A 26,398-nucleotide genomic window follows, 5' to 3' on the forward strand; every position below is an offset into this window, starting at 1 on the left:
CTTCCTTCCTTCCTTCCTTCCTTCCTTCCTTCCTTCCTTCCTTCCTTCCTTCCTTCCTTCCTTCCTTCCTTCCTTCCTTTTTTTATAATCAGTACATAGGCAGAAGAGTGGTAACAGCTAGGCAATTGGGATTAAGTAACTTGCCCAGGGCCACTTAGCTAGGAAGTATCAGAGGCCATATTTGAAACCATGACCTTCCAACGTCAGGCCTGGTATTCTATCCACCGTATTATCTGTCTGCTCCTCTAGTTTCCTTCAAAGCATAGTTCCTTTGCTATTTTTGCCTGAATCCTTTTGATAACTATTCTAACCCCTTTGAAATTAAATGCTACATTTTATGTATCCTTTGTGTTTATTTGTATATATGTTGTATATTGAATGCGAGCTCCTTGCAGACAGGTTCTGATTCAGTTTTGTTTTTTTAAACTCTAGTCGTTTTTTGGTTGTGCCCAATTCTTCATGATACCTTTTTTTTTTTTTAATTTGGCAGAGATAGTGCAAAGGTTTGCCAGTTTCTTCTCCAGCTCATTTTACAGATGAGAAAACTGTGGCAAACAGGTCACACAACTAGTAACTGTCTGACATTGGATTTGTACTGGAGAAGAAAAGTCTTCCTGACTTCACTCTGTCCACTGGGTCTCACACATACCAGACACTTAATTAATTTTGGTTAATTTCAATTTAATTGAATAGCAAAGGTCAGAATGTCAACTCATTATGGAAAAGAGCTAAATCCTTTTTTGTTAATTAATATTTTATCTTTTACCAATGATAAAATGCAAGCTAGTAATAATAATAATGAAAATTTTAATTTCTACTTGTTTTTAAAGCGTTTGTCAGTTCGAAAGGATGATGGAAAAGCCAAATCAAAATCTCGAGATAGTGTAAGAGAAAGGATCATCAAGCGAGCAGCCCTGGAATTTGAGGATGGCATGTATGGTATCCTTTAGTTGTTGGGAATGATTGAACAAAATAGCACTAGATTTGATTGCCTTGTGTGAACAAAGTCTATATTTTAATGTAATGGTTCAATGTTTCCCCTGTGTGTGCTGTATAACTTTGACTTGCCTATTCTATATGTTTTTTTTGCTTTTTTCATCGATTTTTGAATTGACGACCAGGTTCAGTTATACAGTATATGTTACTTTGTGTCACAGCTTGAATGCTTTTACTTTTTGGAATATGTTCTTCTCATTACCTCATTTGATTCTTCATGAGTGATGATTAATACTGGGTTATTAGAATTGGCCTTCCTTCAAAATAGAAGGTAGTTCTTCTGGCTACTTGAAAATTTCTTATTTATTGTTGGAATTGACATTTTATTACACACATGCCTTGTAGATTCAGACATATGGTTTTTCTCTTGTGTTGATCTGTGGATTCAGTCATGCCTCTGACCTAATAGCTGCCTGACCACAGGAGAGTCATTTAATTTCCTAGTGCCCAAAATACAGAAGGAATGCAAATATGAATAGATGAAGAAGTTAACACCCTGGGAGATACCTGTATCAATGAAATCACAGTTCTGAACAAAAACAAAAAAAAGCCTAAAAAGCAAATGACAAAAATAAACACTTCACTGTAATTCTTTTAGATCTTTAGAATATTTTCCTCATAACAATCCTGTGGGATATATAGTACAGGTATTATGTCTGTGTTTTATAGCCGAGGAGAGACATTATGGTATAATGCAGTGATTCCCAAAGTGGGTGCCACTGCCCCCTGGTGGGTGCTGCAGCGATCCAGGGGGACTGTGATGGCCACAGGTGCATTTATCTTTCCTATTAATTGCTATTAAAATTAAAAAAAAATAATTTCCAGGGGGCTAAGTAATATTTTTTTCTGGAAAGGGGGCTGTAGGCCAAAAAAGTTTAGGAACCACTGGTATAATGGGATAGGGCACAAGATATAGGGCTGGAGGGATCTAGGTTCAAATCCTGGCTCAGACACTGAGTAATTGTGTGACCCTAGACATGCTACTTAAAAGCTCCATGCCTCAGTTTTCCCATTTGCAAAATAAGAGGGTTAGTCTCAGTGGCCTCTAAGCTCCCTTCCAGTTCTGACTCTTTTTTCCTGTGAAACTGAAGATCTGGAAAGTGACTCATCAATGGTCATATAATTAGGATCAACCTGAGGCAGGATTCAAATCCAGGACCCTCCCCCGTCCCCCCCAGTCTAACAATCTAATTACTGCTGCTGTTACCTCTCTCAATCAAACAGCAGATATTTATTAAAAACCTACTCTATGCCAGTCACTGCATTTAGGCCTTGGGGATATCAAGACTAAAATAAAACGGTCTTTACCCTCAGGGAGCTTACAGTTTACTGGGAGAGACAACATGCCCATACATAAGTATATACAAAATTAATTTAAATTGTTTAAAAAATTTGGAGTGGGGTGATCTAGAAAATTTTCATGTAGAAGGAGGTATTTAGACCTGAGTTTTTTAAGAAAACTAGGGTTTCTAAGAGGCAAAGATGATGACTGAATGTTGCATGTAAGGAACAATCAGTTTATCAACTAAAATGTATAGTGTATGAATGGGAGTGATGTATAAGGAAAGCTGACAAATAATAGTAATTAGCATTTATATGGTACTTTAATTTTTACCAATTACATGTAATAAATTTCCGCACAAGTTTTCATAAGTTATATGATCGAACTTATCTCCCTTTCTTCCGTACCTTACCCCTTCTGGTGTTGGCTGGCTGGAGATTCTGTCTGAGTTATATACATATTGTCATTGCAAAACATATTTCTATATTGTTAATTTTTATAAGTGAGTAATCTTATAAAACCAAAACCCCAAAACATAAACCCAAATAAACAATTGAAAAAATCATATACTTTCATCTGCATTCTGATTCCAACAGTTCCTTCTCTGGAAGTGGATAACATTCTCTGTCCCAAGTCCTTCAGATTGTTCTGGATCATTGTATTGCTGAAGTAGCTAAGTCTTTCACAGTTGATCATTCTACAATTTTGCTGTTACTGTGTACAATGTTTTCTTGGTTCTGCTTATTTCATTTGGCATCAGTTCATGTAGGTCTTTCCAGGTCTTTCTGAAATCATCCTATTCATCATTCCTTATAGCACAACACTATTCCAATCACCATCATCTACCACATTTTGTTCAGCCATTCCCCAAATGAGGAACATCCCTTTAGTTTCAATTCTTTGCCTCCACAAAAAGAGCAGCTATAAATATTTTTGTATAAGCAAGTCCTTTCCTATTTGGGGGACATAGTTCTGAGAAGAATTTCTGGAAGTAATAGAGAACCATTGGAATTTATTGAGCAGGGGTGTGACATGATGTGAAATCACTGTTAGCTGACTGAAGGATGGTTTGGAAAGAAAGTGGGTCAGGAAGGGAAAGATAAGGCAAGGACACCATTAAGAGGTTACTACAATAGTTCAGGTGAGAGGCAACTTGAGGGTTTGAATAAGAGTGGTGATTGTGTGAGTAGGGAGAAGGGGGCAGATCCTGGAGAGGCTGAAATGGAATTGATTATGTGGAGAGGTAGAACATGAAGATTCAGGGATAATGGAGGTTGTTAAGTAGGGTGAGACCTTGACAGAAGTAGCATCTGTTTTCTCATGAAGTGTAAGACCCCAGTCCTGTGCTAAGGTGACAATACGACTATGTTTGGCATTATCAGATAATCATTTTAAATAAATACTTTCCTGAAAACTTAAAGGAATGTTCTGAAAGTTGGCTGATTTGTCCATCTTTTCCTTTCTCTCTTAGGCTTCGTGAATATTTGAGGTGTATTCTTATTTGTGGACTGTGTCTCCTCTCTTTTCCTCTAAATTTCCCCCTTTCTCCATGAACTTCACTATCTTCAAAACTTCCTCTGCCTCCATTAAGAATCAATAATGGAGGTGGGAATTTCAAGTCAGGAGCTGAAAACTAAGCATTGTGCCTTTTCTGAAGCCCCAGCTGTTAGATTCTAAATGATTTGCCATGGATAATTGAGAACTAACTGTATAATAACACTAATTAGCAGGGAACAATAGCATCTGGGTACTCTGTATTCTCTATTACTCTACTGCCCATGAAAGATATTCATAAGCCAGATGATACAAATGGTCCTCCCACAATAACTAGTTTGTTTAAATACAAAATACATAGACTTTTTTATTTCCTGGCTCTCATCATAGTATCAGATTGACTGAATAGAGCAAAAATATAGGACAAATAGCAGAATACAAAGAGAGCAGAATAAGACTCATACTTCAATAAGACCTATTTCTATTACAAGTTGTATCATAAATTTTTATTGGATTTATACCTGTTTATGATGAAGTTAATATGAATACTGGAATTTCTTGAATCATTTGTAGTCACTGTGAAAAATATAATAGTTTTCAAAATAGTATAATTAATCATTATAATTATATATAATGTATATTATAATTAAAAATTAAAATATATTTCAAAATAAGATAAGACTGGAACAAATTGTGATAGGATGAGGATGCCATGTGAGGATGGGGGAAGGATATTGAATTTTGAGTCAGAAGATTTGGATTCAAATACTGGCTCTGCTGTGTGATGTTGGGAAAGTCATTTAATTTAAACTGTAAGTTGCCTTCTATGTAAAATGAAGAGTTTAAATAGGTAGCTTTTGTAAAAGGCTAAAATTAAGTATTATTTCCTTATTAAAGATTCCTTCCAGTGATAAATTTATGATCTTGTTGGATAGCTGAGCAGAGTAGACACTCATCACCTCACAGAATTCTGGAGTCTCCAGGAAGTAATCTGTTCCAATATCTACCAGTTCAGGCAATTTGTAAGCAAATCTCTTGTTTGTTAAAATAGGTATGGAGGCAGTTAGGTGGCTCAGTGGATGGAATGCTGCCTGGGTTCAAAGCTGGCCTCGGACACTTCCTAGCTGTATGACCTGAACAAGTCATTTAACCCCCATTGCCTAGCCCTTACCTCTCTTTGGCCTTGGAACCAGTACACAGTAGGGATTCTAAGATGGAATGGTTAAAAAAAAAAAGAGATATGAATTTCATTCCTGCCATGAATGCATGATTCATTTATACTGTAGAGTCCCATATGTGGAGCTTACTAAGCCAAATGTTAGGGTAAAACATTTGATGCATTTTTTTTCCCTTAAGGATCTTGGAGTCCAATGAAAGACAAATCATAACATTTGTTGTTCAGTTATTTCCATCATGTCTGAATCTTTGTGACTCCATTTAGGGTTTTCTTGACAGATATCCTAGAGTGGTTTGCCATTTCCTTTTCCAGCTCCTTTGACAGATGAGGAAGCTGAGGCAAACAGTTAAGTGATTTCCCCTGGATAACACACATAACTGAGTAAGTATCTGAGGTCAGATTTGAATTAAAAAAGATGAGTTCAACCCCAGACCTGGCATTCTATTCACTGCATCTGCTAGATGCCCCAAGTCACAACGTATCTTATTGTAATATTTGATTTTACAAGGAAGATAGATTAGAAATGTAAAAAATATTTTTTTCAATAGTCTTTTCTAAATAGTACCATACTTCTCGTTCTCACGAAGTTTTAAAATATATATTTTTGTATATATTATTATATATAATATTATATGTATATTAATGTAATTTATATTAAATGTATTCGTATATACGAATACATTTTGCTTTGTTTCATTAAGTCTTCATATATGATCACCATGAATATGCGACTACAAGAACTAACACCCCACCTCTCCATACTTTCCTAGTATTCTTTTGACTCGCCATATGAAAATGACTAATGCCATTGATATCTTTGTAATTAGATAGATCTCTTTCCCAAACTATGGCAAAATGTTTTTTGTTAACACTGATCCGTGAGAGCAAATTTCCCTTAGAGGAGATTTTCAAACACTAGATTACTAGATTAGTCTCTGTCTCTGTCTCTCTGTCTCTCTGTCTCTCTGTCTCTCCCTCCTCCCCCTCTCCCTCTCTCCATCCTTTCTTCCCTCCTTCTGTCTTTCCATTTCTCTCTGTTGCTCTGTCTCTGTCTCTCTGTCTCTCTGTCTCTCTGTCTCTCTGTCTCTCTGTCTCTCTGTCTCTCTCTCTCTCTCTCTCTCCCTCTCTCCATACCCCCTCTCTCTCCATCCTTTCCTCCCTCCTTCCTCTCTCTCTCCATCTCTCTCTTTTTTTCTCTCTCTCCATTCTTCCCTCCCCTTTCTTTGTCTCTCTCCATCCTTCCCTCCCTCTTTCTCTCTCCATTTCTCTCTCCCTCCCCCCGTCTCATCTTTCTTTCCTTCTATGGACTATTAATAAATCATAATAGATTCTTTAAGTTTAAGTTAAAACTCATATTTTAATCTAAATACAATTTTTCATTAATAGGATAGAGCAGGGGTTTACAATAGACTATGCCCTCTAGCATTCTTGTATTTGGTAGATATTTAAAAAATATATAATGGAACATAGGTGATGCTAATATGTGTTTTTTTAACTAATGTATGACTCTCAGGGACCCCTATTTTTGGTTTAGTGTTTGTTTTTACATGAATTTGATACCACTGTTGTGGGAGGTATCTTGGTATGAATTCCATAGTTTCTGAAAGCCCTTTTATTTCTGAAATTCTCTTAATTCTTTCTCCAGTGAGGGATACCACTTTAACAACTTTCTTTGTGAGAAAGTTCTTTGTTTTCTAATCCAGTTGGATTTGGTGAAACTTAAGTCTATTTTTTCCTTTAGCACTTTTAAAAAAATCCCTTACCTTTTGTCTTAGAATCAATACTGTATATTAGTTCCAAGGCAGAAGAGAGGTAAGGGATCAGCAATGGGGGTAAGTGACTTGCCCAGGGTCACACAACTAGTAAGTGTCTGAGTTCCTTTAGCATTTTTGAAGATAATAATATTAATTAAATGTACCCCAAAAAATCTCCTTAAGAGAAATTTAGGCACCAAAGAACCTGGTTCATTGCCTAAAGAATTAAATCTTTTTTTTTTTTTTTTTTGAAAAAGCATTCTAAATAGTTAAAGGATTAGAAGTTTTTATGGGTTTGTTTACCATACTTCAGGGTAAGTACATGGACTTAAAAATAGCAACATATCTCATGACAAAAATGTCTTTCTGGCAAGGGTCATGAGGCCACTGATCTCTTGCTTCCTTGGGCAGCTGTGTTCATATTTTAGCTATAGGCAAACTCTATTTTTCTTTCATAAATATCACAAGATTTTCCCCTGAGGATAAGTTTAAAAATATCAAGATATTATATTCCTATATGGGGATTGCTATTCATAATTCATCGTTTATATAAGTAGAAGATTTTGTGAAATAATCTCCTTTATCTATTCCGAATTAGACCTTGACAATTTTTTTTTCAGCTAATTTGGGTATAGGAATCCCTCTTCTGGCCAGCAACTTTATCAGTCCTGACATGACTGTTCATCTACAGAGTGAAAATGGAGTCCTAGGTTTGGTAAGATATCCAATAGCATTCCATTTCTCCATTGTCTTTAGGAACTGAGGTGTTCAGCACGTCAGTTTTCCAAATAAGTGAAACATAGATTGTAAGTACTATTTGAAAAATAATGTTATTTTTGTTGGATTCCTTCTAGACTGTATTTTATTTTTTTTTTAATTTTTTTTAAACCCTTGTACTTCGGTGTATTGTCTCATAGGTGGAAGATTGGTAAGGGTGGGCAATGGGGGTCAAGTGACTTGCCCAGGGTCACACAGCTGGGAAGTGGCTGAGGCCGGGTTTGAACCTAGGACCTCCTGTCTCTAGGACCTCCTGTAGACTGTATTTTATTAAAAAACATTCCCTTCTAATTTGCACAGAGAATAATAAACACAATTTGTCTTTTTTTCCCCCCATGACTGAGTCATCATAATGACAATTTGCTCTTTTTTAAAATTAATTTTTTCCGAAAACCCTTACCTTCTATTTTAGAATCAGTACTGTGTGTTGGTTCCAAGGCAGAGGGCTAGGCAATGGGAGTTAAGGGACTTGCTCAGGGCCACACAGCTAGGAAGGGTCTGAGGTCACATCTGAACCCATTTGAATCAGTACACAGACCTCTTTATCCACTGAGCTACCCCTAGCAGCTTTCGCCCCATCTACTGTGTATTGAACTATAATACACCAGAGAGGTAACACAGTGGCTGGAACCCTGGGACTTGGGTCAGAAAGACTCATCTTCTGAGTTCAAATTTGATTTGAGATACTAGCTGTATGACCCTGGGTAAGTCATTTAATCCTGTTTGCCTTAGTCTTCTCATCTGTAGAAATGAATTGGAGCGGATTAGGTCCAAGGCTACTTTTAGGCTAGATCTATGACCCTAAGATATCTTGTATTTTTGTGGCCTCGATATCACCCTTCTGTGTCCTTTCTCCTGTACAACTACTGGAAGAATCTGTGATTTAGTCACCCCCGGGAGCTTAACTGACCCTCTACTGCCTCTCCTTATAGCCATCTGTGATTTAGCGTTGGAGAGTTGTTTGAGGTTCACAGAAATTAAGAGATTTACTCCAAAATAATGGCTAATTCTATAGGCAGGTTTTGAAATTCACTGAGCTTCCTCTGCTGCCTGTGTTCAGATAGAAGTATTACTGTAGAAGGTCTAATGAATTAGAGGTAGCAAAATCTTAGAAAGGGTTCCTCTTAAGTTTACCAGTGAGAATTTTCTAGGGTCTTCCCAGTCATCTCTAGCTGTGTTTCCAGTTCGTTTGGTTCAACAAGGAGGTCTCTTTTACTGAATGAGATTATTTATTATTATTATTATTTTTTTTTGGATAGGGTCCGTATCCACTGGAAAACGAAGTTGATGCAGACCTGATTAATGCAGGTAAAATCACTATAATAATGAGATTTCTTCAGATTTTTCTTTTCTTTTTTTTTTTTTAATTCCTCATAAGAGTGGCCTGTTAGGTTACGTTCTGCCCTTCATGGTGGAGGGTGCAGGTAATGTGGATGAGAGTGGCAGAAGATTCAAGGAAAGGCAAAGACCAGTTCCTGCCCTTTAATGGAGGAACTCAGAATAATGGACTTCATTAACCAAAAGTTTTCCCTTATACAAGTTAGCAGAGCAATTAAATGCTTTTTTTACCCAGTTTCGTGTATGTGCCTAGTAGAGAAAGAATTTGTGAGAAAGTGGAAAGAAAAGGTGCTTTATTATCAAGTCTCTTATAATTAACACCAAATTTGGTTTTTCTTTCAAATTTCAAAAAAGGCTCTAACAATGCCTTCTTCTTTTGCTCTTCCTTACCCTTTAGTCCAGTTTCATGTTTAGCTACTGAGAAAAATTAGGTTCTATCTATCAGCAGCCTATATCTCTGAGATTAATTAGAGGAAAATAAACCATGCTATAGGGTGCACTGTCTTCATTCAAACATTTAATGTGCCCTCTGTTGGGATTGCAACCTGCACATAGGATGAAGATGATTTTCCTTTACCTAACCTTTTCGCCCCAAAGCAGTAATCCTTTAACCTCAAATTTTCTTTTTTCTTTTTTTTTACATCATTATTTTTCTTTATAATTTTAATTTTAAAAATATTTTCCATGTTTACATATTTAATTTTCTTTCTCTCCTCCCTCTTGGATCCAATAAGCACTTCCGCTCCTTTACCTCAAATTTTCTTTTTTTCTTTTTTTTACATCATTATTTTTCTTTATCTTTTTAATTTTAATTTTAAAAATATTTTCCATGTTTACATATTTAATTTTCTTTCTCTCCTCCCTCTTGGATCCAATAAGCACTTCCGCTCCTTTACCTCAAATTTTCTTTTTTTCTTTTTTTTACATCATTATTTTTCTTTATCTTTTTAATTTTAATTTTAAAAATATTTTCCATGTTTACATATTTAATTTTCTTTCTCTCCTCCCTCTTGGATCCAATAAGCACTTCCGCTCCTTTACCTCAAATTTTCTTTTTTTCTTTTTTTTACATCATTATTTTTCTTTATCTTTTTAATTTTAATTTTAAAAATATTTTCCATGTTTACATATTTAATTTTCTTTCTCTCCTCCCTCTTGGATCCAATAAGCACTTCCGCTCCTTTACCTCAAATTTTCTTTTTTTCTTTTTTTTACATCATTATTTTTCTTTATCTTTTTAATTTTAATTTTAAAAATATTTTTCCATGTTTACATATTTAATTTTCTTTCCCTCCCCTCTTCCCTCCTCCCTCTTGGATCCAATAAGCACTTCCACTCCTTTACCTCAAATTCTCTTTTTTCTTTTTTTACACCATTATTTTTTCTTTATTTTTTTAAATTTTTATTTTAAAATATTTTTCCATGTTTACATTTTTAATTTTCTTTCCCTCCCCTCTTCCCTCCCCCTTCCTGAATCCAATAAGCACTTCCACTCCTTTACCTCAAATTTTCAAAGGAACATGAAGACCAGCTGCCATCATTTGGCATTTAGAATTTTGCTAAAGTAAAATAGACTCTATTCTCAGTAGTTAGAGTTAACTACCACAGTTCAACTCCAAAAAGCACACTGAGACATGGCAGTGACATTTAATCAAGGCTATAATTTAATTTAAATGTGTCCTTTGGCAATGGCTCATTGATCTGTGAAAATATTTGCAGCTTGGCTTAATTAATTTATGATATTAGTCAGTTTTTTGCAAATGAATGATTCCATTTTCAAGCCTTCACTCAAGATTTAATAAAAACCTACATTTCCTTGAAAAGTAGTGTTTTGCTAGGGACAGGAGGTAAGTATTTCTCACTTGAGGTCCCTGAAATTAAGAAGGAACTTAATAGCACCACCAGTTTGGTGAAGTAACTTCTGAAAGCCCATTAAACGGGTTATATTGGACTAGATAATTTCCAAGGGCTCTTCTAGTCCTAAAATTCCCTAATATGTATTATATATGTATATACTTTTAAATATATTTTATTATATATAGAAAATTTATATATAGTATGTATATACATATTATATACATACCTATTAGGGATATAAGCTGCTGGTAGACATAGCCTAATTCTTCTCAGTAATTAAATATGAAACTGGATTAAATGGTAAGGAAGAGCAAAAGAAGACATTGTTAGAACCCTCCTGAACTTGAAATACACATATATAAATTATACACATATAAAATTGAAACTAATTTATGGAACAAATAATAATTGTAGATCACATAGAAAAACCGTGCTACAAATGTTTATTTTGAATATTCTAAAGCTTTCTCCCAAATCCTTTTTTAGAAATTTCATTTTTTGTTTTCTGGTTAGTGGCTGCCTAGGACAAAAGTGTCTCAGGGCAAGGCCTTGGGTAAGAGAACACCAAATAAATGCCACGGAAAAATAATAAATACCTTGCTCCTGTGCTAAAAAAGGAACCTGAGTTTATTTAGATAATCCTATTGATAGTACTCAGTGGAAGCTCTTAAACTAATCTAACAGGTTGACTAACAGACCCCTAGGGTATAATTAGTTTCAGGGTTATATAATAACAATAATAGCGGTTTTTACATTTTGGGAGCACTTATAAATATTTAAATGAGTTATATGGAATTGCTAAAAGCACTTTGCAGGGGCCAGCCTAGTTGTTCAAAGGACTGCTGATGTGAGAATTAATTAGGGAGCAAGTCTATCTGCTTCATTTTACAGATAAGGAATTTATTCAGAACCACACAGAATAATTATGGAGTTGGGATTATTATCTATAATTCTTAAATCTCAGTCCAGTTTCCTTTATATTAAATTTCCCTGCTTACCTCTTAAGTTTTCCTTTTCTTGATTTGAAAAGGTTTAATATATTAACATATTAAGCAGATAGCTTGACCATTAAGTCATAAGCCAAAACCCTCACTAAGTATGAATCTGAAGGAAATGCAATGCTTAGCCTTTAAAAATTGGGAGGGGAAGTACTATGAAAAATGCAGAGATAGCGGGGATAACAAGGCCCTATTCTTTGAGTAATTTTGCAGGCCAATGATCTAGAGGGTCAAGCCTTTTGGGGTTGTTTTTTCAGTGGGATAAATTAGAGAGTGGAAGAAGGGGATTACCAAGGCCTAGTGGAGAGCAAACAGGGAACAGCAGGCCTGGACTCTGGTCTGGGTGAGCTGTGCCCACCTCTGTTTGCCAACTATTAAATTTACAGTGTTGAGCATTTACTCATAGGAAATCAGCAAGCTACAAGTCAGGTTTCGATTGATTGTTTTGTTGATTTTTCTATATTTAAGAAAGTGAAGGAGAAAATGCTGATAATTCAGATTAAACCTAAAACCATGCTTGCATTTCCTCTCTTCCCCCAGCTGTTAACATTTCCTAGCATACTCCTGGGGTAGGGTCATGCGATCATTAGGTAACTAGATAAGCAACCCTTAACTATATTGTCATTTAGGTCTTTTTGTTGATAACTTCATCCCAAAATATTTTTTTTCTCTTTTGAATTTTTGTTCATATTATCCATGTTTTCACCTTCCATGCCTCATCTTTCTAATGATAGACATTTGGCATTGGATCCTGACAAGCTTCATCCAGTAAACATCCTAGCACTGCCAACAAAGGCATTCCAATAGTGTTTTATTTTCAGCAAATCAAGTCTTATGATCCTTTTGAGAAAAAGGAGAGACAATTGTATAGCCCTCTTCCTCTGTTGGTAATGTGAATACTGTTTCTCTATTAGGAAATCTAATACCTACTTCTTTTCAGGCAAAGAAACAGTCACTGTTCTTCCAGGGGCCTCGTATTTCTCCAGCGATGAGTCATTTGCGATGATTAGAGGGTATGTAATAACTGAACCCCTCATGTTTTACATGAGGTGGAATGAGCTGAGTCACTCCCTAAGTATATTAGCAGTCCTGGGAAGCTGAATACGTGTTTAACAGCTGTAAAACTATCATGGATTTGTTCAGCAATACTTCTGAAATAATTTTGATTGAATATTGGGAGTTGAAATATTCAGCCTACTATATAATTAAAAGGTTACTTTTTATCTGAGGGCTCCAGAACGAATTGCATATAAATGTGTCTGTAACTGTGGAAAGAACCATTTTTTCCAACCTCTTTCATGTGAATTGATTATCCTCAAACAGATCTCCTATTTTAGGCTCCTCGTGTTTGTCTAATTCTTTCTTCTAGAAGGAAACTAACCGCATGTAACCTGCCTTTTTTTATTTATTTACAGGAAAATATGGGTTACAAAACCTAACATTTAAAGAAGTATTAAGTATTATTCGCTATATATGTGGAATATAATAACATATCTTTGGAATTAAATTTTTTTGGTGGTAGAGAGACTATTAGACTATTAATTTTTACTTATTACTTTAGGCAGTTCCCTTTACCTTTCTAGGACTTGGTTCCCTCATTTATAAAATGAAAAGATTGGACTAGATGATATCTAAGGTTCTTTCTAATCCCAGATTCTTATTTTTCTTGGTAGAATAGTTTCATTCTAGTAAAGATGGAAAGCAACATAATTTAGGATTCAGTTATATATACAATCCAACTCCAACATTCTGTGATTCTATACATGATAAACCAATAAAAGGCATGAAGTTCTTGAAGCTTGATTTGGTGGCAAATATTAATTGTATGTGTTTCCCTTTTATCAGTGGCCATGTCGACCTAACGATGTTAGGAGCAATGCAAGTTTCCAAGTTTGGCGATCTGGCCAATTGGATGATTCCAGTAAGTAGCTACTTAAAAAAAACAAAAACAAACAAAAAAAAACAACAACAACACAAAAACTTAACTACACTTAGATTAGACTAGTTAATCCTATATATGTATCTGTATATGGTATTATGGAAAGATTTGTTGGATTTTAAGTTGAAGACTCAAAAGGACGTCATTTCAAATCCTAGGTCTGCTACTTAGTATAATATTTTTGTGACTTTATGTTGTTGTTTAATCATTTTCAGTTGTCTGACCCTCCATGTCCCTACTTTGAGAGTTTTCTTGGCAAAGATACTGGAGTGGTTTGGTATTTCCTTCTCCAGCTCATTTTACAGATGAGGAAACTGAGGCAAATAGGATTAGGTGACTTTCTCAGGATTGTGGTGTCTGAGGCTAGATTTGAACTCTGGAAGAAGGGTCTTTTTGACTCTAGGTCCAGCACTCTATACACTGCACCACCTAGCCACTTAATCCTTCCTAGGTTTCAGATTCCTCAATGGTGAAATGAGGGAGCTCAGTAGATGATTTGTGTGGTTCCTTCCAACTCATCAATGTTGTTACTTACTGCAATTCACAATCCATCCAGATCTTGTGTGATTCCTGTGTGTGTCCTTTCATTGAGCCTCCATCAGAAGATCTATCCATCACATTGGAGTCCTTCTTCTGGGTTATCAAAATATTTCAAGAATTCCTATGTTGTATTCAGGCTGCCCATATTTTGGGCTATTTGGTGTAGTGCCCTGGGTCTGTAAGAAGATCTGAGTTCTAATTCAGGCATCATTACTAATTAGTTATGTGAACTTAGATGAATGATTCACTTACTAGGATGATGAATCTTATGTTATTTCTAAAAAGAGGTATCTGGGCAATTTTGTGAATATTTGTATTGAAAATTATACTGACTGGGGGAAACTGTGATGATGAAAAAAATAGAAGCAATTGATAAAAATTAAAAAAAGAAATCATATTGGCCCATACTGTCTACTGTAGCAGCATTCAGGATAAAATGTGTAACTTGAATTGATGACATTATATATTCCAGAAATTAGTGTGAGGTGAAATGAAGCAGTATATGTAAATTGCTTTCCAAACCTTAAAGCACCATATAAATGTTAACAATTAAATTAAATTGAATCTGAAAATGGGTCCTTGCCCATGCTTACTATGAATAAACCATAAAATATTCTTCTTGGTAAGCAGTTTTACTAAGTTGTCTATTTGGTCAGAAGATTTATGCTGAGTTATAAAACTCAGAAACCTTTTTTTTAATTGTAGGAGCTAGTGGTCAAGCTTAGAATTCATTCTTATTTCAGTGTTTTTTCCACTTACCTTTATGTTTTCCTTGAGTTTAATAACTCTCTGTGTTGTGCAAGTCTTTTATTTGTCTGTTTGGTGGCACACTCATCAGTCCTTGGGCTGTTGAGTTCCCTTCAATTCAATAAGCCTTAAAGGCAGGTAAAGTGGGAATTTGGGGAACAATTCATCTTGGCCTTCAGCTGCTTTTTGGTATTAAGGTATTGATGTAGATGCACTGTTGCATGGTTTGTTTGAATGGTTTTGCCTTGAGCATTTGAAGTGGGGAAGCTAGATTAGACAGATCTTTTCTTGTTACCTATTTACTGTGATGATGGTGAAGCTAGGACAAGCCTGAGGGTAGACATAGAGCTCTGTGGTCCCAATCAAATATTATTTCTGTTCTGAGTCCCTTGAATCTACATTCAGAGCTGTTCCAAAATACGTGGCTAGTCCCTTCTTTTCATTACCTATTTTTGGTAAACAGCTGCTGCGGGTGATTGTGTGGGAAAGAGAAACAGATGTGTGTGATCAGCCCTAGCAGCTGTTTATTGAGAGCATGCTATGGTTGCAGCAGCCCATTGGAAATGCCCAGCCTACGTGAGCACACCGTCACCTTACCAGCTTCGTCTCCCACGTGCAAAGGACTGGAATAAAATATTCTTGAAGAGTGGAAACGGGCAAGTCTGCTAGTATTCCATCGTTCTTTCTGATTTCTCTTCTTTCCATGTGAGTTCGAAAGAAATAGGAAGGGTGGCCAGAATGGTAACGGACTGCACATACTCTGTGTGTGGCAGTCTCTCTAGGACACTACCAGGGGGATGCTAGACTCCTCTTCCCTCTAGATGGAGGGAGAGGAGGAAACATTTACAGAGAACCTACCTCGTTGCTACTATTTCAACAAACGCACACCTGAATTCAGATTTGTAATTTTTTCATCACTTCAAATAATAGGTTCAGAAAGTCTAAGCATTCCTATTACAGGGTATGTTTTGGTTAGCAAGATAAGCAGACATTTGGGGTATCAGTATGTGTATAGATAGAATGCTGCCGAATAATAGCTAATGTTTATATAGCATCTACTATGTATTAAGCATTTTATCATTATTTTCTCTTTTGGTTTTCATAACAACCCTAGGAAGGAGGTGCTCTCATTATCCCCATTTTATAGAGGAGGACACTCTGCCAAACAAGTTAAAGTGATTTGTCCAGGGTGCCTAAGACCAGATTTGAACTTGTCTTCCTGATTCCAAGTCTAGCACTCTTTTCTGCTATACCACCTAGCAGGCACATGCCTTCTACCTTGTTCAGCAACCCACATAAATTCAGTAAATATATATTATATTTCTCTAAAATATATTTATAAAACACATATAAACTATATATTTATATATATAATATATTTACATTTTACATATTTTTTTACTTGACAATATATTTGGACTGGATCTGTGATTTAATTGTTGTAGGGACCTCCTAATAAGCCCACTCACTCCTTCTAGCTATGCAGATTGGCACTTGCTATATGACCTAGAACTTGAAGAGAGTTTCTTGGGTCACCAGGAGATTAAATGACTTCCCCAAGATTATATAACCAGTATTTGAGCCAAGTCTTCCTGACTTCAAGACTAGTTTTCAGTCCACTAATCAATGCCTCCTTGCTCTGGACATATTAATTGAATTCCTATGTATAGAGGAGATTGCTGTTTCTTTCTTGTCATCTTCTCCAGTGATGTCAAACTCAAATAGAAACAGAGGCCATTTAAACATACATCAAAATCTCTGTAGGCTGCCTATTGACTTAGTTTTAAAAGTAATATATCTGTTTTTTAACTGGGTTTTTATATATTTTGAAGTGTATTTTTAGTTATATTTTAATCTGGTTGGAGCCACACTAGGGAACGTTGTGAGCCATGTGAAGCCTGTGGGATATATGTTGGTTGCCTCTCATCTACTCTGCTTAAAATGTATGGGAAGGAAGGGAAAGAGGGCAAATTGGAGTTATTACATGCATATTGTGCATTGATGATTTTTTGAAGACCATTTCAAAATGAATGTAAGTGCAGTGGCCTTTTTGCTTCTTTCCCTCCTTTGTTCCTGTTTTGTTTGGCTTGTTTTTTTTTTTTTTAAATTCTAAAGATGGTACCTTTTACTTCAATAGCAAGTAAATGTGTGATTTAAAAAAAAAATGATGGCTTGGCCACACAAAGGATAACAGACAGATAATTCAGATACCCCTTATCTTGAAGAGAAAGGGAAGGATGTATCTGGCATATTGGGGGACCTCTTGTGGCAGACTTAGGGAGAGTCGCAGTTTGAGAGTAGAGGTTGCATTTTGAATTATTTGAGAAAATCCTTGTGTTGATGAAGTCATAGATATATTCAAATACTGAATCAGTCTTCTCTTTGCCATGTTTCAGTGGATCTAGCATTTCATTCATGTGGTGGTCCCTGCCATTAGTGCAGACCACAGCCCATCCATGCCCTTCTAATCCTCAGTAATTCTTGTATATGTTCTCCCTTTGATTCTGTACAGATGACCTCTGCCCCACCCTGGGCCTTTATAATTTTTAAAAAGGTGTCATTTCGGGTGAATATTCTTTGTACAGCAAGTTGTGACTAAAGAGAAATGTGCCTATTGAGTGCTGGTCTTTTCCCCATCCAAAGAGTATACTCTAGCACAGGGGTCGGCCACGTATGGCTCTCGAGCCATATCTGGCTCTTTTGAGGGCCAGATATGGCTTTTTCTGCAGGAGCCATAAAGTCAATTTTTTTTCAGGCGCTGTTATAGGAGCGCGCAGTGTGAGCACTGTACGGCTCTCAGGAAATTACATTTTTAAAAATGTGGCGTTTATGGCTCTCACGGCCAAAAAGGTTGCCAACCCCTGTTTTAGCTGGTGGCTCTACTGTGAGACTTGCCATCTTTCCACACCGGCTCATTGTCTCTCATCGAAGATCTCCTGGTCAAAATGAGGAGGCATATTGCTGATTGTTTATTGCCAGACCAATCTGCCTAGGTCCTTTTTTTTTTCTTAGCTCCCCTGGGGAAGGGTAGGAAGAGCCATGGGCAAATATAGATTGACCCAATTCAGGCTATTCCAAACAGAGAAGACAAGACTGACCCATCGATATGGATCTTAATTTCCTTGTTCCAGTTAGTTGTCAGGGCACAATTAGCTGTTTCAAAGGTCCTCAAAGCAGAGCCAAACTTTCCATTCCTTAAAATTGATTTGAAAAATGGTGATAGATTTTTTTTTACCTTTCTATTAGTGATTTAAGAAGTTAGGATGCAGTTGGGAACATAAGCTATTATTGTACTGTACTTGGATACTATATTTGGTTATCCAAAAATACAACTATCCTGACTGTCAGAATAACATTATGTTGAAAACTAATGCTTAATTTTATAATTTTCTCCCAATGAATATACTATGTTTATTTTATAGGGAAAATCCTCCATATTGGGAAGACCCTATTAATTATTATAATTTGTGATTAAGGTTTAAAGGCCAGAGCTAAATTCTAAACCTATTAATTCTTTTTTACATAAGCATTTTGCCTTTCTTCTAGGAAGCAAAAAGACCTGTTAAAAGCAGCAAAGCAAATGTGAATCTTACAACAAGCCTGTGAAGTTGATAAAACTATAATTATTTAATTGAAATTACAATTCAGATGATAAAGCCCATGGAAATGTAAAAGATGCATGCTGTACAGGTTGCTGTCAGGTATCTGGGGGACTCATGAGAAATGCCAGATAAGTAGTTTCTAATTATGCCTGTGAAGAAAGATGGGAAATACTTTAAACCCTGCCTTTAAGGTTGAAAGATCTCCATGAGAACATTCATTCCTAACCAACCAAAGAACTCATATTGATGAGATATGCTGACCCATGTGGAGGAAGGGTGGGCTCTTTTACTTACTACTTATTTATCAGCTCTCAATGCCACCATTCTTTCTGAAGAGCTCAGGCCCATGAGAAAACCATGAAATAAGGGAAAGGATGGTCCAGGAAAGAGAGTGGAGGGGACAAGAAGTCCCTCTTAAGGAGCAGATAGGACTGACATCAGCATACCCTGTTTTGATTCTGCACTGGTGTGAAGGGGAAGGAGGGTAAAAACCAATAGAGAGGTCAAATACTTCTCCTTTGATAGAATTAGTTCCTAGACCTATGCTGTGCAATCTTGATTTTCACATCTGCCTATTTCATATTCCTTCCTTTAAAAAATACTTTAAAATTAAATTAAATTAAAATTAAAAATAAATTAAAATTAAAAATACTATAAAATAGAATAAATACTATTATATATATATTATGTGTATGCATATACACATAAGTATATTATTATTATATCTATATAGATATACACAAACACACATCTATGTTTATATAGGTATAGGTATCTATATCTAGCATATCTAGATATAGCTATCCATATTGGGTAAATAGAGATATAGATACATAGATATAAGTCTCTTCCTATCTATATTCAGAATGGGCTCGCTTGAAATGCTTTGTAATTTTACTATGTGGTGGAGTGAGTTAGGAGGTGAGTTCCTATATTTTTCCTCAAAAGAAGGGGAGATATTTTTTAATATTTACTATAAATAGAATCCCTCTGCCTAACGATGTTTTTGAATAGATGAAACAGCCTCTTGCCATTAAACAGCTCACTTAGAGAAAGGGGAACCATTAACAATGATGGATGAGACCTCCAGGAAACTCATTAATGGTAATATCATAAATACTGGGACTGCTGATATGATTTAACATCAAATAAACCATTCAGATGGATGATGGAGATGCCCTGGAGCTGAGAACAAATGAATCTTGAGGAAAACACTTGATAAAACTATTGACTTTGGCATTTTCAATAGGCCAAAACTTTACCCCTTACTTGTACATTCTGTACAAAGCCAGCTATGTATGAATTTATTAATAATTATTTTGATTAATTATGATCTATTTATGATCTAGAATGATAATTTAAAAATATTAATAATTGCTGGCATAATAATTGCATTTTAAGTTTACATAATATTTTGCATATATTATTTTGTTGAGTTTCAACACCTATCCAGTGAGAAAATGGAGGTTAAGGGGCTTTAGATTCACTCGCCATGAATATCTTTGGCAAAATTTGAACCGAGATTTTCCTGACTTTAAGTCTACCATGCTTGACTACAATACATTATGCTCTCTCTTTAATACCAAGGTAATAGTTTATGTTTTCTTAGGAATAGATTGTAAAAAAAAATGTTGCCTTAAATATCACAAAAGCTAGGGAATAGCAATTTCTTTTTTGGTGTAGCTAGGTGAAAGATCAATATCTGAAGTACAAATGTGAATGCATTTAAAAATGGAATCTCCTTTAAAAGCCTTCCCTGAATTTGGAAAGACTTTCCCCCACATCTAGACTGTCTTCCTTTCAGACCCCCATCTCTTATAATTTTCCTTTTTCATTTGAAGCACAGCTCTAGTGTCCTTGATTGCCAAGGCTTTTTATGATCCCCTTCCTTGTTAGTATTTGCTACTTCTTTAAATTACTTTGAATGCTGCTTATTCATGGTGTATTTACTTAGGGTTTATATATCCAAGACAAAAAAGTTAAATGACTTGCCCAGGTTCATACAAATAGTCTGAGATCAGATCTGAATTTATCTTCCTGACTCGAAATCTGGAGCTCTGTCCATTGTACTGCCTATATGTGTTGTATCCCCAGTAGAGTTTTTTTGTTTTGTTTAATTTTTTCCCAGTGTCACACAATCCTTTGCAGAAAGCAAGAACTTTTTTTTTTTTGGTAATGACTTAAGATTACTGAACACTTACAAACTTTTAAAAAATGGCAGCATAATACATAAACATACGTTCAGTACTTCATTTAGAACAAAGTATAAAAGAAAGCTAAACAACAAATCCTTTGTGCCTAGTTCAAACTATTAATTATTGAGAGGACTAGAAAGTGGACACATTAAATTCTTTTAGCTGTAAATCATTATAAAATGTATATTTCTATGCTACATCAGATTTTCTACTCAGCTCTGATCTTTTCATCCAGATTCTTTAAATATTCTATTTCATTAAATAGCTATTTTTTGCTCTAGAGGATTATACTCATATTTGCTGAGTAAATTCTTTTTGGCTGTAAACTCACATTCTTTGCCTTCTGGACTATTGTATTGCAAGATTTCTGCTCCTTAACAGCAGTGACTGCTGAATTGTGTGTGATTCTGACTGGCTTCTCAGTACTTGAATTATTTCTTTCCAGATGCTTGCAGTATTTTTTCTTTGACTTAGGAGCTACCTGGGAGCCCTGGATTTTGGCTATAATTATTCCTGGAACTTTTCATTTTAGGGTTTCTTTTGGGAGGGACTAAGGAATTAATTTTATTTCTATTCTCCCTTATAGTTCTATGAGATCTGGGGTAGTTTCTTTTTATTATTTCTTTTTTTAATTTAAATTTTTTAAATACCTTCCATCTTTTCGTGATATGATTAGGTATGTTGACTCTAAATGATCACTCTATTGCAGACAGTAATAATATGGAAATAGGTTTTGAACAGTGATACATGTAAAACCTAGTGGAATTGTTTGTTGACTCTGGAAGGGGGAGGGGAGGGAAAGAATATGAATCATGTAACCATGGAAAAATATTCTAAACTTATTAATCAAATAAATAAAAAAAATACCTTCCAGCTTTCCAGCTTAGAATCAATATAGTGAAATATACCAAAGCTTTTTTTTTTTTGTCATGATTTTCTGGTGGTTCAATGATTCTTTAAATGATCTCTCTTTATTTTCCATATCAGTTGTTTTTACTATGAACTACCTCACATTCTCTTCTATTTTTTCAATCTTTTAACTTTGTTTTTAATATTCTTTATGTCTCATGAAGTCATTAGCTTCTATTTGGTCTATCCTAAATTTCAGGGAGTTGTTGTCATGAAGAAGAGGTTTTTTTTGTGGGGTACCTTTTGTTTCAAGCTGTTAATTTTCTATTCATATCTTTACTTCAGAGTTCTTGTTTCTTTTTATCTTTTTCCCCCTCTATCACTCTCCTTTAGTTTAAAAACTACTTCATTTGTCCTTTTTACAAAAAATTCTTGCATTAGTTCTTTCAGGAATTCTGATTAGACTTGTGTAGAAACTATATTTTTTTCATTGTCTTTGCTTGTAGATGTCTTGGAGTCACTGTCCTCTTCCAGATTTGTGTTTTGAGCATCTCTTTACTGTAATAACATTTTATGCAATTTTTTAAACCCATACCTTCTTAGAATCCATACTGTGTATTGGTTCCAAGGAAGAAGAATGATAAGAGCTGAGCAACTGGGGTTAAGTGACTTGCCCAGGGTCACACAGCTAGGAAGTATGTGAGACCAAATTTTTGACCCAGGACCTCCCATCTCTAGACTTTGCTAGCATTCTACTGAGCCACCTCACTGCCCTCCTTTTTATGCAATCTTAACTCTAGCTCTCTATGCTGTATAGAGTATAATGAACATAATCTTTTTTGATGAACCATGGTTATTGCTTACCGTTAATGATTGTGCTTTTCTGTAATACAGTGATGTCCTCAAAGACTATTGAGGTGTGCTGAGCTGCTTGTCATTATACTAAATGGCTCTAGACATCTGTGTTTTTTAGTTTATGCCTGCTTTTTCTCATCTTTCTGTCTTCTCACTTGCTATCACCGTCAACAGTTATTTATTGCTATATTTAAGCCTAACATGCCTCTTTGATTCTCTCTTCTGTTTCTAATTTATACCTTTAATATTTTATGACTAGGAAGCCTGGTAACCAAGTTTTTCTACATTATGTCTAAAAATAAGAGTAAACAGGGTTTCTTTCCTGGGAATTCAATTACCTGTCATCAAAAGTTAAGGGATAGCAACTATTTATTACTGTGTGATTTGCTTAACTTTTTGTTGTCTTGTGAGGCTAATAATTCTTGTCAATGAATGGTTAATGAGCTACTTTCCCACCCCTCCAAATCTTTTTGAGGATCTAACTGGGGTGAAATTCACCCTAATGAAAGCACAGGTAAGGAAATCTATTTATAACACTACATAATCTACAAAGATAAGTCTTTACAATGAAGTAGGCTCCTGAATTTAGAGCTGAAAGAACTTAGAGGTTATCTTTCCCACCTTCTAAATTTGTAAAAGAGGAAACAAGCCCAATGTCTCAGAAGAAATAAGCAGAGACAGGATTTGAAGTTTTCTTCAAGATTTTCTGAATTAAAATTCAATGATCTTTTATGCCATGGGAAGCAGTGTAGTACTAAGAAAAGAATACTGGGTAGGTCATCAGAGACTCCCCACTTTACATTGTAGCTTTGCCCCTTAATATCATTGTGGCCTGGGGAAAATCTCATAACTTCTCTTGGCCTTAGTTTCCTCATCTGGAGAAGGAAATGGCAAACCACTCCAGTATCTCTGCCAAGAAACCCTAGATGGGGATCATGAAGAATGGGACATGATTGAACAGCAAAAAAAATATTCCCAAACACAAGGATAGCTCTTAGGATGTCAGGTTGGGCTCAGTGGGTTAATAGTAACTTTGATGGTAAAGTGGCTTTATAGAACACCAAAAAAGCCCAGCTCCCCAGCACCTCCCTGCCTGGGATGCTGTTTCCACACTGGCCAGGTTCAGTGATGTTGGTACATGCCGGTGTGCCTACCCCATCCATCACTGAGAAACAGACAGGCCACTGATGATGTCTGAAAGAAACACAGAAACGCAGAACCACCAGCTACCATGAAACTGCATGGCATGGCCAAAACACATTTTGTGGATTCTTTCAAACCACAGGCTTCTAAAGAGTCACCAGCTCCTCATTGATTGTCATCGAAGGCCTCATCTCTTTGTTTCCCTCTTGGTAGAGCAGTGCAGGAGCAAGCTGTGTACCATTTAGATTAAAAAAAATCTTTCCAATCAAAAGCTTGTGCTAGAGGGTATAAAATGGCTTTTTCTTCAGACTGATGTGTTTCTCTGTTCTGTTCAGATAATGTGTTACCTTGCAAAATTGTAAATTGTAAATTAACATTCTTTTGGAATTTGAAATGAATTCTCATAGCTGATTATTCAGAGATAATAAGTTAAATTTTGGTAAAACATACAGAACATACTCATAGCCTTGCCAATCCAGAAACCTTGAGGAAAGAAATCATTTTTAGATTATTGAGGGGTGCAGATAACTTAACGCTTTCTCTGCCAAATTATGGGTTGAGGTTTTATTTGTTTTGTTTAAATAATTATCTCGCATGATATTTCTGTTGGAAATATATGTGATTATCCTTTGAGCAATGTGGATCACAACCTATTCCTGCCTGCCCATCCTGATTGACTCTTATTTTTGTTCCTTTCATAAATCTGCCAATTATTTTATAAATCAATATAAATAAAATAAATCTGCTTTTATTTTTTTAAACCTTTTTCTTCTGTCTTAGAGTGAATACTGGGTATTGGTTTTAAGGCAGAAGAGAGGTAAGGACTAGACAATGGGAGTTAAGTGACTTGCCCAGGGTCACACAGCTAGGAAGTTTCTCAGTTCAAATTTTAACCCAGGACCTCTTGTCTCTAGGCCTGGCTCTCAATCCACTGAGCCACCTAGCTCTTTCCCTTTGCATTCTCTTACATAAATTGTCACATAAGTTATATTTTTATTTTTATTCATTCGTTCATTTATTCATTTATTTATTTTAAAATATTTTCCATGGTTAAATGATTCATGTTCTCTCCCTCCCTGCTCCTGGAGCTGACAGCAATTCCACTGGGTTATACAGGCATTTTTGCTCAAATCTATTTCCATATTATTCATATTTGTAATAGAGAAATTTTTAAAAACCAAAACCCCAAATCCTTTACCCACATATGTTTTTCTTAATGTGTTTCTACTCCCACATTTCTTTTTTTATATGTGGATAGCACACTTTCTCATAAGTCCCTCAGAATTTATGGATCCTTGTTGGATCCTTGCATTGCTTTTAGTAGCAAAGTCAGTTACATTTGATCATTCCATAATATTTCAGTTTCTGTGTACAATATTCTCCTGGTTCTGCTTATTTCACCCTGCATCAGTCCATGGAGGTCTTTACATAGGTTATGTTTTAACTCTCATCATGACAAAGACTAATCTTTTTTAATCTTTCAAAATAGCTAAACATTCACATAATGCTAGCTATGTCCCAGGCACTGTGCTAAATATTTTACAATGATTATCTCATTTGATCCTCACAACAACCCTGTGAGATATCTTATGGGGAAAACCAGGGGAGTTAACTTAACTATTAAATGTGGGTCCAGAAGGGTGTGTAGGAGACAGGAATGATAAAAGATGGGGACTTAACAAGTTAGGGAAACTGGGTTAAACTGCTAAGGAAAATGTCTGTTAACCAAAGTGGCAGTTAGGCCTGTCACCCTGCACCATCTAGACAAGGGGCCTATGGAAACTAGCAAGCAAATGACGAGAGCTTGTAACAAATTTAATTAAGGGAACTATGGTAAAGGATGGGAATAGGGGTTTCTACACTTCCAGGCTAAGTGCAAACCACAGGGTCAGGGGAGGGACTTATCTACACTGAACTGAGACCTAAGCAAGACAGAGCCCAAAAAGTAGCAGGACAGAAGTGGGTATCCTCACAGCAGAGTCCTGACACACTCCAGCGATGTTGCAGCTCCTCCAGGACCACTAGCTCTACTCTTTCAAGTGGATAGATTCTGGGAGCTAACCCAGTCCAAGTTAACCTGCAACTCAGCTTGGGATCAATAGTCTCTACCAAAATCTCCCACAAGCAGATGACTTTCTTCCTTCAGGATCCCAGGTAATCAGGGTACAAACTCCACTTCCTCTGAGGTCTCTCAGGGTCAGGTACAACATGTCCCAAGCACCATGGAGTCTGTCCCAGAGAGAGAGCCACACTTCCTGCTTCCCCATTCCATGTGGAATTCTCAAGCCCTTCCTGCTAGGTCTCCTAAATAACTAAGCAATCCTCCTTACAACAGATAGGTGCCATTATTATTCCCATCTTACAGAGAAGGAAAAATGAGACCAACAAAGGTTAAATGGCATTATCAGGCAGGCAGTCACTGCCATCAGGCAGTTTTGAACTATGGTCTTCCTGACTGCCAGCTCAGCCCTCTCTCCACTATGCCTTTCACTAATATAATAGGTTGCTCCCTGAATTGCTTTCCATTGTGACCCTCTGAGGTCCGGAATAACGGAGGGGTCAATCATCCCTCCTAGCTCACAGGGTTGTTAGGGAATCAAACCAGAGAACATGTATATAGAGCTTTGCACATCTTCACACTATGGAAGGGCCGGCTAATTTCTTTCCCTGGTGACTCTCGGGAAGGATTTGCCTTCTTCCTTTTCCATAGCCCTCACCTGCTGCTTGACCCGCTTCCAGTTTCTTTGCCTTGCTGAGAAAGAAGATCCAGTGTCATAATTTCTCTCCTAGCCTCTTGTCCTTGAAACAAGTACACAGGCCTCTTGAGTTTAGTAAAGGATTCTGAGTAAACAACA

At 36.1% G+C, this 26,398-nt stretch overlaps 1 protein-coding gene across 1 annotated transcript in view; it reads left to right on the top strand.

The window, feature by feature from the left end:
- Positions 1-26,398, top strand: part of OXCT1 (3-oxoacid CoA-transferase 1) — a 163,052-nt gene that overhangs the window by 89,214 nt on the left and 47,440 nt on the right. Inside the window, 5 exon segments of the mRNA XM_044681320.1 lie at positions 831-939; positions 7,324-7,418; positions 8,740-8,788; positions 12,614-12,686; positions 13,519-13,594. Coding sequence (XP_044537255.1) covers positions 831-939; positions 7,324-7,418; positions 8,740-8,788; positions 12,614-12,686; positions 13,519-13,594 — 402 coding nt within the window.

This window comes from Gracilinanus agilis, chromosome 1, assembly GCF_016433145.1.
Source record: "Gracilinanus agilis isolate LMUSP501 chromosome 1, AgileGrace, whole genome shotgun sequence".
Lineage (NCBI taxonomy): Eukaryota > Metazoa > Chordata > Mammalia > Didelphimorphia > Didelphidae > Gracilinanus > Gracilinanus agilis.